This window comes from Maniola hyperantus, chromosome 11 (assembly GCF_902806685.2).
Source record: "Maniola hyperantus chromosome 11, iAphHyp1.2, whole genome shotgun sequence".
Taxonomy (NCBI): Eukaryota; Metazoa; Arthropoda; class Insecta; order Lepidoptera; family Nymphalidae; genus Maniola; species Maniola hyperantus.
The window spans coordinates 14,481,856-14,494,493 of record NC_048546.1 but is presented as its reverse complement, the minus strand read 5'-3'; the positions used below and the strand labels follow the sequence as shown (position 1 = coordinate 14,494,493).

Sequence of the window (12,638 nt, the reverse complement as noted above, 5' to 3'; positions counted from 1 at the left end):
ATCCTTATCATAATGTTCGTTAGGAAAAGGGGCAGCAATATTTATTCACCGTCAATTTAGTATGATATAGAACCGAATTAATACCATTGTATGCCATAGACAAGAAATTGTCTCCGTTTTGTACATAAACAATAGTAGAGTGTGTAAGCAATAATAGCATTTTAAATTTTCAAATAAAATCACTTTGTGAATAATTTTATATTGGTTTGTTTTCTTTCACTTCTTGAAATATGATTTATTTCGTTTAACTTTACTTGGCACAACGCCAAAACACGCAAAATGACAAAATTAAAATGGCGGTTTGCGATAACGAAAGATTGGAGTAGGTACCGGTTTACATCATTTAACATTTTGGGGTTTTGGCATAGTCATTACCTACTCATTACGCACGTTCGACTGGTCGCCTGGCAACTCAGTCGACGGCGACCGTAGGATCTGTAATTTATACAGAAGTTGTCGTGTGTAGTGTATGCGCACTGAGTTGCGACGACTGCGTGCACATAGACACGGCGACTTCCATATAAATTACAGATTCTAACGGTCACCGTCGACTGAGTTGCTGGCCGACTAGTCCACTGTGCGTGATGGATCTAAACGATTTACTTTAGTAGTATTATCTTTGTGCGTAATATACAAAAGGCTTATCTTTGTCTTTTTCCTACATTATACTAAACATTTTCTTGGCGATAAGTGTATGAAGAAAATAATTAAAAAGAGGTTTAATTTTGTAACAATTTATTGTCTTACAATTAAACTACATTCTTATCGGTTTAATACTAGGTTAATGTTTCAATGTGCTTAAAATACAAAATGCGTGAAGTTACTTAACAAAAATAATTAAGTAATAGTTAGTTTAAAACAGCCTGTAGATGCAGTCTAACTATTATCTTCTGTACAAACGAACTTACGATCACAAAGTTAAATTCAAGAACCCAACTACGAACTAGACGGGTCATTCCAAACAAAAACATTGCAAACACATCTTCATACAATTTTAGCAGATATTAAATTGGATAAGTTAGCTAGGGGCTCAGTAACACTGTTTATTTAGGAATATATTTGAGCAGTTTGACCTCGTGCGTGAGCCAGATAGCGAAGGTGAGGAGAACTAACGAGCCGGACTGGTGGCTCGCGGCGAGCGGAGTCGGGACGTAGTGCAGTAGTGTGAGGATGCCAAGACCCACCTGAAAGTTACCAGGAAGTCTTTATTCCGCTCGTTATGTAGGCACAAAGTAAGCAGGTAGTAATGATTGTGGTAAATGTTCAGAGAAATATCAGCGCCAGCGAAGCGAGCGCGAAATTTTTGGTTTTTACAGAATTCTAATACTGACCTGGAGCCAAGCCATAGCCCCCACGCCGTTAGCCACCCGCCTAGCCATCGGCGACAGTGGCTTCCCGCGCGCCACCAGCCACAGACAAGTGGCGGCCACCAGGGTACTAGTGCCCAGGACTCTGTGGTCGAACTGCACCGTGGTGGGGTTCTCGGTGAAGTTGCGCAGTGCGGGGGAGAACGCGAGGATGTCGTCTGGCAGCCAGCGGTCGCCCATCTTGGGGAACGAGTTGTACACCAGCCCTGCGTCCAGACCCGCTACGAAGGCTCCTACAGACAAATTGGATGTTCATTCTAAAAGTCATCAATGCTTCGTGGGGTTCCAAACGCACCCTGGTCTGAGAAGTGCCAACCAAAAACCAACATACCGGAGACAGCAGTAAAAAACGCCATAGCTTTCACAGTGTGCGCAAGCGCAGTCACACTGCGCAACTCCCGGATCCTCTGAAACGTCGCCTGTACGGGGAAGGGGCGAAGCACCCGCAGGGCTCCAGCCAAGAGCCCTGCGTATAGGATGAAAGCCAGGCTGAGGTGCGCCGCTAGACGGTACTGGGATACTCGGGGCACGTCTGAGGGACCCTGGAATCTGTCTTCCAGACCGGATTTCACCATGTACCAGCCCATTAAACCCTGAAATAAACATAACCTTACATTACTACCACTTAGAAGTTACGCCGATGTACCTACGCAGAAAAATGGCGCGAAAATATCTCAGCCAATCATAGCGCGGGTCCGTCCGCTATGGCCTACGCGCCATGTTTTGTACGCGTGAGTTATAAGCGAGATAGCACGTGTCTTTGTTGTTCGTTCATCGTCTCAGACATTTTATAAGTCGCATCGGCAAAATGCACAGAAAAGCGCAACGCCGACTAAAACTGAATGTAACACAGACCATTTAACATGAAATACAGACCTTGTTGCTTGACGTTAGGATTTTAAACAGAAGAACCACACACACGCGTTACGTGCGCCTTTCGTAACGCGTAGGCAACAACCAAGTGGTAGCAGTGGCGTGCATAGGGTTTGAAGGCAAGGTAGGCATTAATTCGGTACCAATTTACTCATAATCATAATGAAAAGTAAGTATCTATTGCTATTTCGACTAGGTATGCAGTGCTTTCATGCCTCTATGACTTGCACGCCACTATATAGCTCAATTACCACTCACTCACTCACTCACTCATTTACATAATTGTTCTCCTAGAAAGAGACAGAAAACTATATAATGATGTACGAAAGATATGTTCCGGTGCGGGACACAAGTAGGGAAAAATTATGACATTTCGGAAAAACAAGATGGCGGCCGACGTGATCTTTGTAACTTTTTTGTTTTCCATCCGATTTCGTTAAAACTCAAAAACATAAAAGCAATTAGGAAACAATTAATAAAACAAGTAGAAAAAATTGGAAAAACAAGATGGCGGCCGAGATTTTCCCCACAAAAATTTCCTGTAAAATTTTGTATGATTTTTTTTTCTCAAAATTTATTTGGAGGAGTAGGTACTACTGTATGTCGGTATGGACTAACCTGCGCGGCGACCAGTGCGCAGTAGACTCCGACCCTGATCTTCATGGCTTTATCCAGAAAGCCCCGTGCCCAGAAGAACGCGGCCGGCACGAACACGGCGGCTCCGATCGCGCGCCCCCACGTGCGGTGCGCGTACTCCATCCACCAGATCCACTTGAACTCCGACAGGGTTATGTTGGTGTTCTTGCTGGAACACGCCAAACTAGCTATATAGGGACATCAACTGTTGAACATAGGTGCCCGCGACTTCGTACGCGTGGATTTTGGTTTCTAAAAATCCCGTGGGAACTGCTTGATTTTCCGGGATAAAAAGTAGCCTATATCACTCTCCAGGTCTCTAACTATGCCCATGCAAAAAATCACGTCAATCCGTTGCGAGGTGATTGAAGGACAAACCAATAAACACACTTTCACATTTATAATTATGGGTAGTGATTATAGACTTCTTATAGGTTTTTCTGGAGGGCCAAGATCGTGAGACTTCTTAAAAGTAGGTTCAACTGGAGGGCCAGGATTATGAAGGGCCTATAGATAGCAGTGGCGTACACAGGCTGAAAGCCAGGGTAAGCAGTAGTTAGGTAGCTACCTACTTACTGGCAAGTCATAAAGGATAATGAGGATTTCAGCTAGGGTAACATTTCTTGGGTAAGCAAGCTTTTATGCCTCTATGAGCTGCACGTCACTGATACATAGGTACTAACTATTTGTACTCTGGAAACTGCTGGTACTTCTGGAACTCGCTCTGCCATTGCTCCTCTGTCCTGGGCAGCTGCTCCCCCAGCAGCTTCCACGTCACCATGGACAGCCCCGACTCCGTCAGACGCGTCACACCACCTGGGTGAAGTAAACCTTTTGATTACTTGGAAACTACAAAATCGTGCTTCTTACGCCTTTAGTACACCAATTGTAAGGTAGGTTAGATGCATTTTGGCGAACTAAAGTAGGTACCTACTATCTACCTACCTATGTAATTGTCAAAATATTTCTATTTTCAACAAAAAAGTGTTATTAGAGATAAAATTTAAATTTCATAATTTGCACCACAAACATATTTTGTTATAGACAATTCTATTAAATAAACTTAAATCTAAATTAAAAAAAAACAACATTAAATTAAAACTAAAATAAATTAAATCCGTTTGAATAAAAATGTATTTGAATAAAAATATTTCTATTCTAAGGCTGAGCGCACTTTGAAGTGTAATAAAACGACTGGACTATGCACACCCCACACACATCGCCCTGTGATTGCTCTATAACAGTTGTATCAAATTTGGTGGCATGATGAGACTATCGCGATTCTCTCGTCCGTGGAGATGGCGCCTAAATAAGGCGCGCGAATGCCGCGTGCGAATACGTTGGTGTACTATACTAAAGGTACTGCAGGCTATTTTCAAATCTGACTCAAGTGGATAGTACGGTGTATGTAAAAAATGTATTTTTCTTCAATCAAAACAATCTGAGTATAAGTACAATTTCTTTATTTACTTATGTAACTTAAAGTATTATATAATTATTATATTTAAATACAGATTCATTCTTACTACTAATATTTAAATTTAAATATTAAAGTGTTTGTTGACTACTGTACTATTTCTAAATAGCCATTTATTTCATACAAGTACCTAACTACCTACCCATACCATAGACTCTGAAACGACGATATTATGTCAAATATTAGGCTATGGGTAATGTCACAGTTTACAACAGTTAGGGAACTTCAACAAAACGTCGAGGCTTCGATGTCACTGGCAGGCGTCATTAGACGCAGTGGTAAATGTAGTCCTATTTTTCTTTGATTTTATGTCACCGTAGCCCAATATTCGACTTATATCGTCGATTCAGGATCCAACAGAGAGTACCCTCACTCTAGTTCACTCTGGTAACGTGAAATTGAATAAAAATAGTCGTTTTATAGCCCACCTAGCGGCAAATGTAGGTACCACTTGACACCTGCCAGTCGTGAACTGTGCACTTTTTGATGTTTGATAAAAACTTGTCGATTTGACTAGTTGGTACCGTACCTATGACTATTCATAGTTAAATATCATGCATAGTCGCATAGGCGCCCCGCTAATCTGTGTACCTAGGCAGTCTCCTGACAACCCTACCTTAACACCTGTACAGAGTGAGGGAACAGAGCTACTTGCTGCCATTAGTGCTTCTAACCACCACGTCGACAACATAGTAGACGCAGTACACAAGCAGCAGATACCCCACGGCCATACCTAGCACCACCGCCGCGAACACCATGCCGCTGCAGCCCAGCAGCCAGTACCCAACCACCTTGCGGGTGTTGGGCTGCGGTGACGACGAGCAGAACCGTGCCAGTATGCCGTGTGACTTGATTAGGTTGCTTAACTGAAATAATGAGAAATTTTTGTTAAACACATAGCTCAACGGGTTGCGAAGCATGGGGAGCAAACGCGCACGCGGGTCGCCTGATGTTAAGTGATTACCTCCGCCCATGAACATTTGCAGTTGTTGCCAGCCTTTTAGGAATTTGTTGGTCTGCCGGACAACCCCATGTTGTAATCTAATGGGAACACTGCTGAAGGGAGTTGATTCCACAGTTCGCATGTGCATGGAACAAATTATTCTATTCTAAAGCTACCTAAGGTGTGATAGCCGAGTGGTTAGGACATCTACCTTCTATCCCCGCTGTCGGAGCCTCAGCACGCACCTCTAACTTTTCGGAGTGTTTTAAGTAATTAAATATCACTTGCTTTAACGGTGAAGGTAAACATCATAAGGAAACTTACTTGCCTGAGAGTTCTCCATAATGTTCTCAAAAGGTGTGTGAAGTCTACCAATCCACACAGCAATCCATGATATGCCAGCTTGATAGACCCTTCCCACTTTGAGAGGAGACCCGTGCTCTGCAGTGAGCCGGCGATCTTGATGAACCTTAACCTATGATAAAGTTTAACTAACCTTATTCCCTCTCCCAAGTCCAAGATTCTGGTAACATCTTGCAGGTGTGATGAGCTGTCTGGTGGCAAGCCTTCCATGCAAGCTGGTGCTGGACACTAGTAGCTTGCTCGGCGCACACTTCAGAGTGCAGCGGCTTAGGTGCAATATGCTCAACATTGTTGGTGGGTCACTTTGAAAGAAAATAAAAATAAACTCAAAATGAAATGAAATGAAATGAAATGAAATGATTTGAAATGAAATGAAATGATTTATTTGTTTTAAAAGGTCTTTTTAAAATTGTGCCAGGGACCCTGAAGTAAGTTTGCAAAACCTGTATCTCAGGGTCCCCGCTCTCCCTCCTCCATCATTAACAAATAAATAACTCAAAACAAGCATTTTTAAGGTTCAATACTTCAAAAGGAAGAAAGAGACCCTTATAGGATCACATCGTTGTCTGTCTGTCGTGTCTGTCAAGAAAACCTTTAGGGTACTTCCTGTTAACCTAGAATCATGAAATTTTGCAGATAGGTCTTATAGCACAAGTTAAGGAAAAAATCCGAAAACCGTTGTGGTTACACGATTTAAAAAAATTAAAATGTGCTCACGAATAAATAATTAATATTTTCAACTTTCAAAGAAAGATAATTATACCAAGTGGGGTATCATATGAAAGGGCTTTACATTCTGAAACAGATTTTTAATTATTTTTATGCTACACCGCCAAGATTACCTATTGCATTAATTATGTTAATTATAATTAATTCTTGAAGATAGCAAGTGCAGATAATGTACATTAATTGACCGGCAACAATCGATATCGATAAAGTTGTTCCATAATCAGTTATCAAAAAAATTAAATCAATAAATCAAAAAGTAAACATTATGTTATGTTGCGAAATAACGAAACTCACCTGCAGCGGTCTTACGGCTTACATATATAATAACATATTTCGTGTGAAGTAGTTTCAAATAAAATAAACTCAGTACCATACCATAATCTTCTTTAATTTAATTTCAGGAAAATCCTATTTGTTGCCGAATCAAAACAAATCAAACAGCTGTGAGACAATGAGACAATCGACAAACTTCAAAGACAACTGACAAGTGAGACGGAAGGTTTTTGATTTTGACGTATGATATACAATAGACAAAGATTTTTTTTTTACTTAAAGATAGGCTTAGATCATAAATCGTTAAGCCCAAACAATTCGACACAAAAATTACATGCTTATTCGATTTTTATGTTTCCATTTCTCTGTAATCGTTGGACAATGCTTTGATGTTGTTTAAAGCATTTTTGAATTCTCCTTCTTCAAGTCCTTCCCCAACGAAGTGATGTACGAATGCTCGTTTTGCATACATTAAAGAAAATTTTTTGCAAAGACGTTCCCACGCTATGCGAATGGCCGAAGAGTTGGATACCATTACGACTGCTCTTTGTAATGCTGCTAAATCTCCACCGGGAACTGTTGAAGGGGGTTGATAATTTACACCAATCTGAAAGTAAAATCAATGCAGGCGACGCCGACAGGTTGAGAAATATGGCAATCGGAGTGGGGACGCCCCTCACACCCGCACAGCTCCCGCGCTTACCCGGTGCGGGATAGCGCAGGTGACATGTGGGTGTGTGGGGCGCCCCCCCGCCTCATATCCCGATTGCCATCTCGACTTGTCACGTGCTTTAGGTATAATATACGCGGTGATAGCCTAGTGGTAAAGACGTTGGCCTTACAGTCGGTAGGTCAGCGGTTCTATCCCAGTCAGACAGTCACGCACCTCTAACTTTTTAGAGATAACTATATAAATGTGCTTTTTAAGCAATTATATATCACTTGCTTTAACGATGAAGGAAAACCTCGTGAGGAAATCGGATGCCTGAAAAGTCTTCTGATCGTATTGACAATTTTGATAAAACACGTGTAAAATTAACCACAATAATTGCTTTGACATAGCTGTTAGTTCCCATTCCCACCTTAAATCCTGTTGGAGACCAAGAAACGAAGTGGACGGACCGTAAACTTTTAATTTGATTAATTGCTGAATTGATATCGTTTGGATTAACATCTCCTCTGAATAGCAAACAACACGCCATATAATTTCCTTTGCTGGGATCGCATTTAACCATTTGGTTAGCAGGTTCAAAACAGGACATCATCAACTGATGCGTGGTCATGGCTTCATGAAGAGATTTGGACGGGGGAACAAAGGGGGCAAAAGTCACAAGTGGAAAATGGATTCTAGGATATGGAATCAGATTTGTTCTGAACTCTACAAGCTCAACATTCAGAGAACCTTCGAATCTTAATGATGCCGTCATACCAGACACTACCTGAAAAAATACACGCACTTGTTATATTAATGGCTATAGTCGACGCATTTTGAACTGAGTCGTCGAGTTATCTGTCTGTTTCATTCGCACTTACAGGTCGTAGGTAAGTGCGAGCGAAACAGACAGATAACTCGACGACTCAGTTTAAAATGCGTCGACTATAGTAATTTTGTTTCAAATAATAATTTAAAAAAAAACCCGTTTCACCTGAGCAATTAGTCTGTTCAAATTTGTGTAAGTAGGTCTCGGTACATCTAAAAGTCTTGCTAAAATATCATATAAAGCTTCGTTATCGAATATGAAGCAGACATCTTCAGTTTCCATACAAGCATGTGTGGTCAGTACTGCATTATACGGTTCAACTATCACTGGGGATATTTTTGGCGCTGGATATATCGCGAACTCAATTTTTGAAAGCTTCCCATAATCCCTGGCCAGACCTTCGAGCAAAAGGGCCGTAAATCCTGATCCAGTTCCGCCTCCAAACGCTCGGAATATTATAAATCCTTGCAAGCTGCTGCATTCTTCTACAGCTAATCTCACACGATTCAAGGCTAAATCAATTATTTCTCGACCAACATCGAAGTAACCACGAGCAAAATTACTAGCTGCATCTTCTTTACCAGTTAATAGGGAGGATGGACGAAATAGATTTCTATATGTGCCGGTTCTTATCTCGTCTGTAGGAAAGGAAACAAACTACTTTGAGATACCTACCTAAATTAGTTTTTACAGATTTTTTTTTATATTGAGAGATAGACTTGCATTGCACTTGTCGACAATCATGCCAGAGAAACAGAGCAATGATGATGTCTAGGTTGGAGCTCACTAGTTACTTGCCTATAATAAATTATATGTCTCATGGATTTATCCTTATTAAAAATGCGAAAGTGCGTTTGTTTGTTGGTTTGTTGGTTTATTGGTTTGTTGCTTTGTTAGTTTGTTAGTTTGTTGGTTTGTTGGTTTGTCCTTCAATCACTACGCAACAGTGCAACGGATTGACGTAATTTTTTGCATGGGTAGATAAAGACCTGGAGAGTGACATAGACTACTTTTTATCCCAGAAAATCAAAAAGTTCCCACGGGATTTTCGAAAACCTAATTCCACGCGGACGAAGTTGCGGGCATCAGCTAATAGTAGTACATATAATATAACTATAGAACTAGGTACCTACCTATTGGAGTTGGTTCTAAATCAACCATAACCACTCTAGGAACCATTTTTCCAGCTCCAGTGTGACTAAAGAAGGGTTCGCAGCTGCTGTCATCGTCACTGAATGCTAATATTCCGTCAGGTCCTATGCCATGTTCAATACAGTATAATTCCCAGCATGCATTTGCCACTTGGACTCCAGCTTGACCTATGTGGATTTGGATTACTTCTTTCTATAAAATGTAAAAACAATGTTATTTTATCTTAGTTTTTGTGTACGACTGATTATTTTAAAAGTAGGTACCTAACGGTACCTAGTTATTTAATCGGTAAATTAATGAAACTTACTTTACCCATTTCTTACTAGAATTTAAGCTAAAATTGACTAGAATTTAATATAGATACATTGGTTTACTCGTTCGTCGTGAACTACATAACTATTGTGAATTTTGCTGATTTCAATCTAACTATTTTTAAATCATGATTTTAATAGTTTTATTTTGTAAAATGTGTTAATAACATGACTGATGACTGATGAAGGGGGAATGAAGGGGAAGTTTTGACATAAATGGTAATGGTTTTATTTATTTTATAATTTTTTAATACTTAAATCAAGTTGGTTGACGAATTCTTCATGATCTCTACAAATAAATCTATAACTGAGTATATTTAAATTTCTTCTTTACTTCTTCTTCTTTAAATAGTTAATTATTTAAAGAAGAAGACTTGTTGTGCCAAACTCACGTAGCATCGGATAAGGTAAGGAAGAAGAAGAAGAACTGAGTAGGTATATATTTAACAAGTACGCGAATCTAACTAAAGTTACCCACATTGAAAATTAAAACTGACAGCACTGACGGGTATATTTCTGACTGACATTGACATTATAATTGTCTATGGTTCACGTTTGTTTTCGTAGGTATTCACTTTTCAATGACTTTTCATATTGGGATTGTTTTGTACTGTAATTGGTTAAATGGTTAATATGAAATAATTTCAGCCAATGAACATTGAGAGTTTAATAAGAAATTAATAAGAAAAGTTAACTATGATCAGAAAACACTGCTGAATTCTAGATTTAAAGTGATTTTCAAAAACAGATGGAACTGGAACCACAGAGTACATTATATATACTGGTATAGAGTCGTCAGCGGTAATCTTTCGTAGTGGCGCCATCTGTTTCTAATTACAGTAACTATTGTATGTAATTTATTTTTAATTTTTTCCGGCCTTGGATACTAGTTTTTTAAGGTCAACTATATAGCTATACGTATAACAGGTATAACACATGTGCAGGTTTGATTCATATATTATTTTTATAGGTAGTGACTTCAAATAAAATACGAATCAAAAATTATAATCCCGCTTAGGTACACGTCGCAATATGGCAGAAATTTAGTCTTATTCTTAGTTCGGCCGCATTATTTATTATTTTATACATTGAAAGAAGTACTTTCAGTACTAAAAGTTGAGGTAATAAAACAAAACCCGTAATTTATTATTTAAAACTAAATTTTTCTTTTTTTCTTTACACATGATTTTTGTACTGCATTCTCTATAGGTATTAGGTTATGTTGAATTTAGCATGAATTTATAAGTGAATATCCCAGCAGTACACTTGAATGGATGGATCACGGATGCAGTAACACTGCGTAAACAAAAATGTGGCACAAACATGGATGTCAAGGTTACTATACAAGGTTGCTATAGTACCCTTATTATAAATGCGAAAGTGTGTTTGTTTGTTGGTTTGTCCTCCAATCAAGTCGCAACGTGCAACGGATTGACGTGATTTTTTGCATGGGTATACTATAGACTATACATATAGTCTATGGGTATATGTATAGATATAGACCTAGAGAGTGAAATAGGCTACTTTTTATCCCGGAAAATCAAAGAATTCCCTCAGTGTTTTTAAAAACCTAATTCCACGCGGATGAAGTCGCGGGCTTCAGCTAGTAGCATAGGAGTAATAGTGTCCTGTGGCTAGTAGCACCTAGTAGTAAATAAAACTTTTTGAGTCGTAGAGATCTTCTTCTTCTTCTTAATTTGCTTTATGGGAAGTCGTAGAGATACCAGACTACAGTGCGACAAGGCTCTCTTGCCACTTGATTGACATTGACAGGGGGGCGCTATTGGAGAACAAAGGCTTAGAATATTCAAACAAGAACAAAGGGGACACTTGACGGCACCGTTAGTTCCGATTTCGCCACGCGCCAAGAGAGCCTTGTCGCACCGTAATTTATTTTTTGATAAAACGCCATCTAGTTCTAATTGCACAAACTAAAATTATGGAGACTTTTTATATTAAACAACATTAGTTCTATCTGTTAAGACCCTGACTGGAACGAAGTAAACAAGTGGAACGAATCATTTATTTTTAGCTTTTATCTATTTATATTGGTGATAAGAGTTACAGCATCATTCGATAATAGGATCTTAAAGCCGGTAAGTGTGGAAAAAGATGAATTTCGCTGGAAAAGTAGTTATCGTTACTGGTGCAAGTTCCGGAATCGGCGCCGCCACAGCCGTATTTTTATCAAAACTCGGCGCTAAACTATCACTGACCGGACGAAATGTGGACAATCTACAAAAGGTTAACAAGGATTGCGAGAAAGCGTCATCTACATTTCTAGTGCCTGCGGATTTGACGAAGGAAAGTGATATTGAGAAGATCGTTAAAAACACAGTTGAGCATTACGGGAAAATCGACGTTTTGATCAACAACGCTGGCATAATAGAAACTGGAACAATCGAGAACACTTCTTTAGCTCAATACGACCGCCTTATGAACACTAATGTACGCTCAATATACTATCTAACCATGCTAGCTGTACCACACTTGATAAAAACAAAAGGTAATATTGTAAATGTATCCAGTGTGAATGGGATCCGATCTTTCCCCGGGGTATTGGCGTACAACGTGTCTAAAGCTTCAGTCGATCAATTCACTAGATGTGTGGCTTTAGAGTTAGCTTTGAAAGGTGTAAGGGTGAACTGTGTGAACCCTGGGGTCATTTTAACGGAGTTGCAAAGACGTGGAGGGTTAAGTGAAGAGCAGTATGCAGCATTTTTGGAGAGGACAAAGGAGACCCATGCTCTAGGCCGGCCGGGCAAGCCTGAGGAAGTTGCAGCAGCTATAGCTTTCTTGGCTAGTGATCTAGCCAGCAATATTACTGGTGCAAGTCTCCCAGTGGATGGTGGACGTCATGCTATGTGCCCTCGCTAAAGACATATTCTGTAAATACTATAATGTATAGTCCGCGACAGGTTGAGATTGCAATCGGGGTGTGAGGCGGGGCGACCCCCCCCCCCCCCCCCTCCCCGCTCGTCACTCGCGTACACTGGATTAGCATGGGTGGAGTGAGGGGTGTTCCCTCCCTGA

General features: G+C 40.0%; 3 protein-coding genes across 3 annotated transcripts; 1 reads left to right on the top strand and 2 right to left on the bottom strand.

Annotated features, from left to right (window-relative positions):
• Positions 1–709: 709 nt before the first annotated feature.
• LOC117986316 (heme A synthase COX15) lies at positions 710–6,863 on the bottom strand. The gene is made up of 8 exons (XM_034973146.2): positions 6,683–6,863; positions 5,793–5,961; positions 5,087–5,219; positions 3,560–3,692; positions 2,859–3,045; positions 1,699–1,960; positions 1,332–1,600; positions 710–1,184 (listed from the first exon to the last, which is right to left on the bottom strand). Exons 2-8 carry the CDS (start codon positions 5,946–5,948, stop codon positions 1,044–1,046), a joined length of 1,281 nt encoding a protein of 426 aa, XP_034829037.1. The 5' UTR covers positions 5,949–5,961; positions 6,683–6,863; the 3' UTR covers positions 710–1,043.
• Positions 6,864–7,001: 138 nt separating this feature from the next.
• On the bottom strand, positions 7,002–9,656 carry LOC117986315 (tubulin alpha chain-like). The gene is made up of 5 exons (XM_034973145.2): positions 9,602–9,656; positions 9,276–9,486; positions 8,308–8,780; positions 7,744–8,100; positions 7,002–7,268 (listed from the first exon to the last, which is right to left on the bottom strand). Exons 1-5 carry the CDS (start codon positions 9,608–9,610, stop codon positions 7,011–7,013), a joined length of 1,308 nt encoding a protein of 435 aa, XP_034829036.1. The 5' UTR covers positions 9,611–9,656; the 3' UTR covers positions 7,002–7,010.
• Positions 9,657–11,600: 1,944 nt separating this feature from the next.
• Positions 11,601–12,569, top strand: LOC117986319 (3-oxoacyl-[acyl-carrier-protein] reductase FabG-like). The gene has a single exon (XM_034973148.2). The coding sequence runs from the start codon at positions 11,718–11,720 to the stop codon at positions 12,480–12,482; it is 765 nt and encodes a 254-aa protein (XP_034829039.1). The 5' UTR covers positions 11,601–11,717; the 3' UTR covers positions 12,483–12,569.
• The last annotated feature ends 69 nt before the right edge of the window (positions 12,570–12,638 follow it).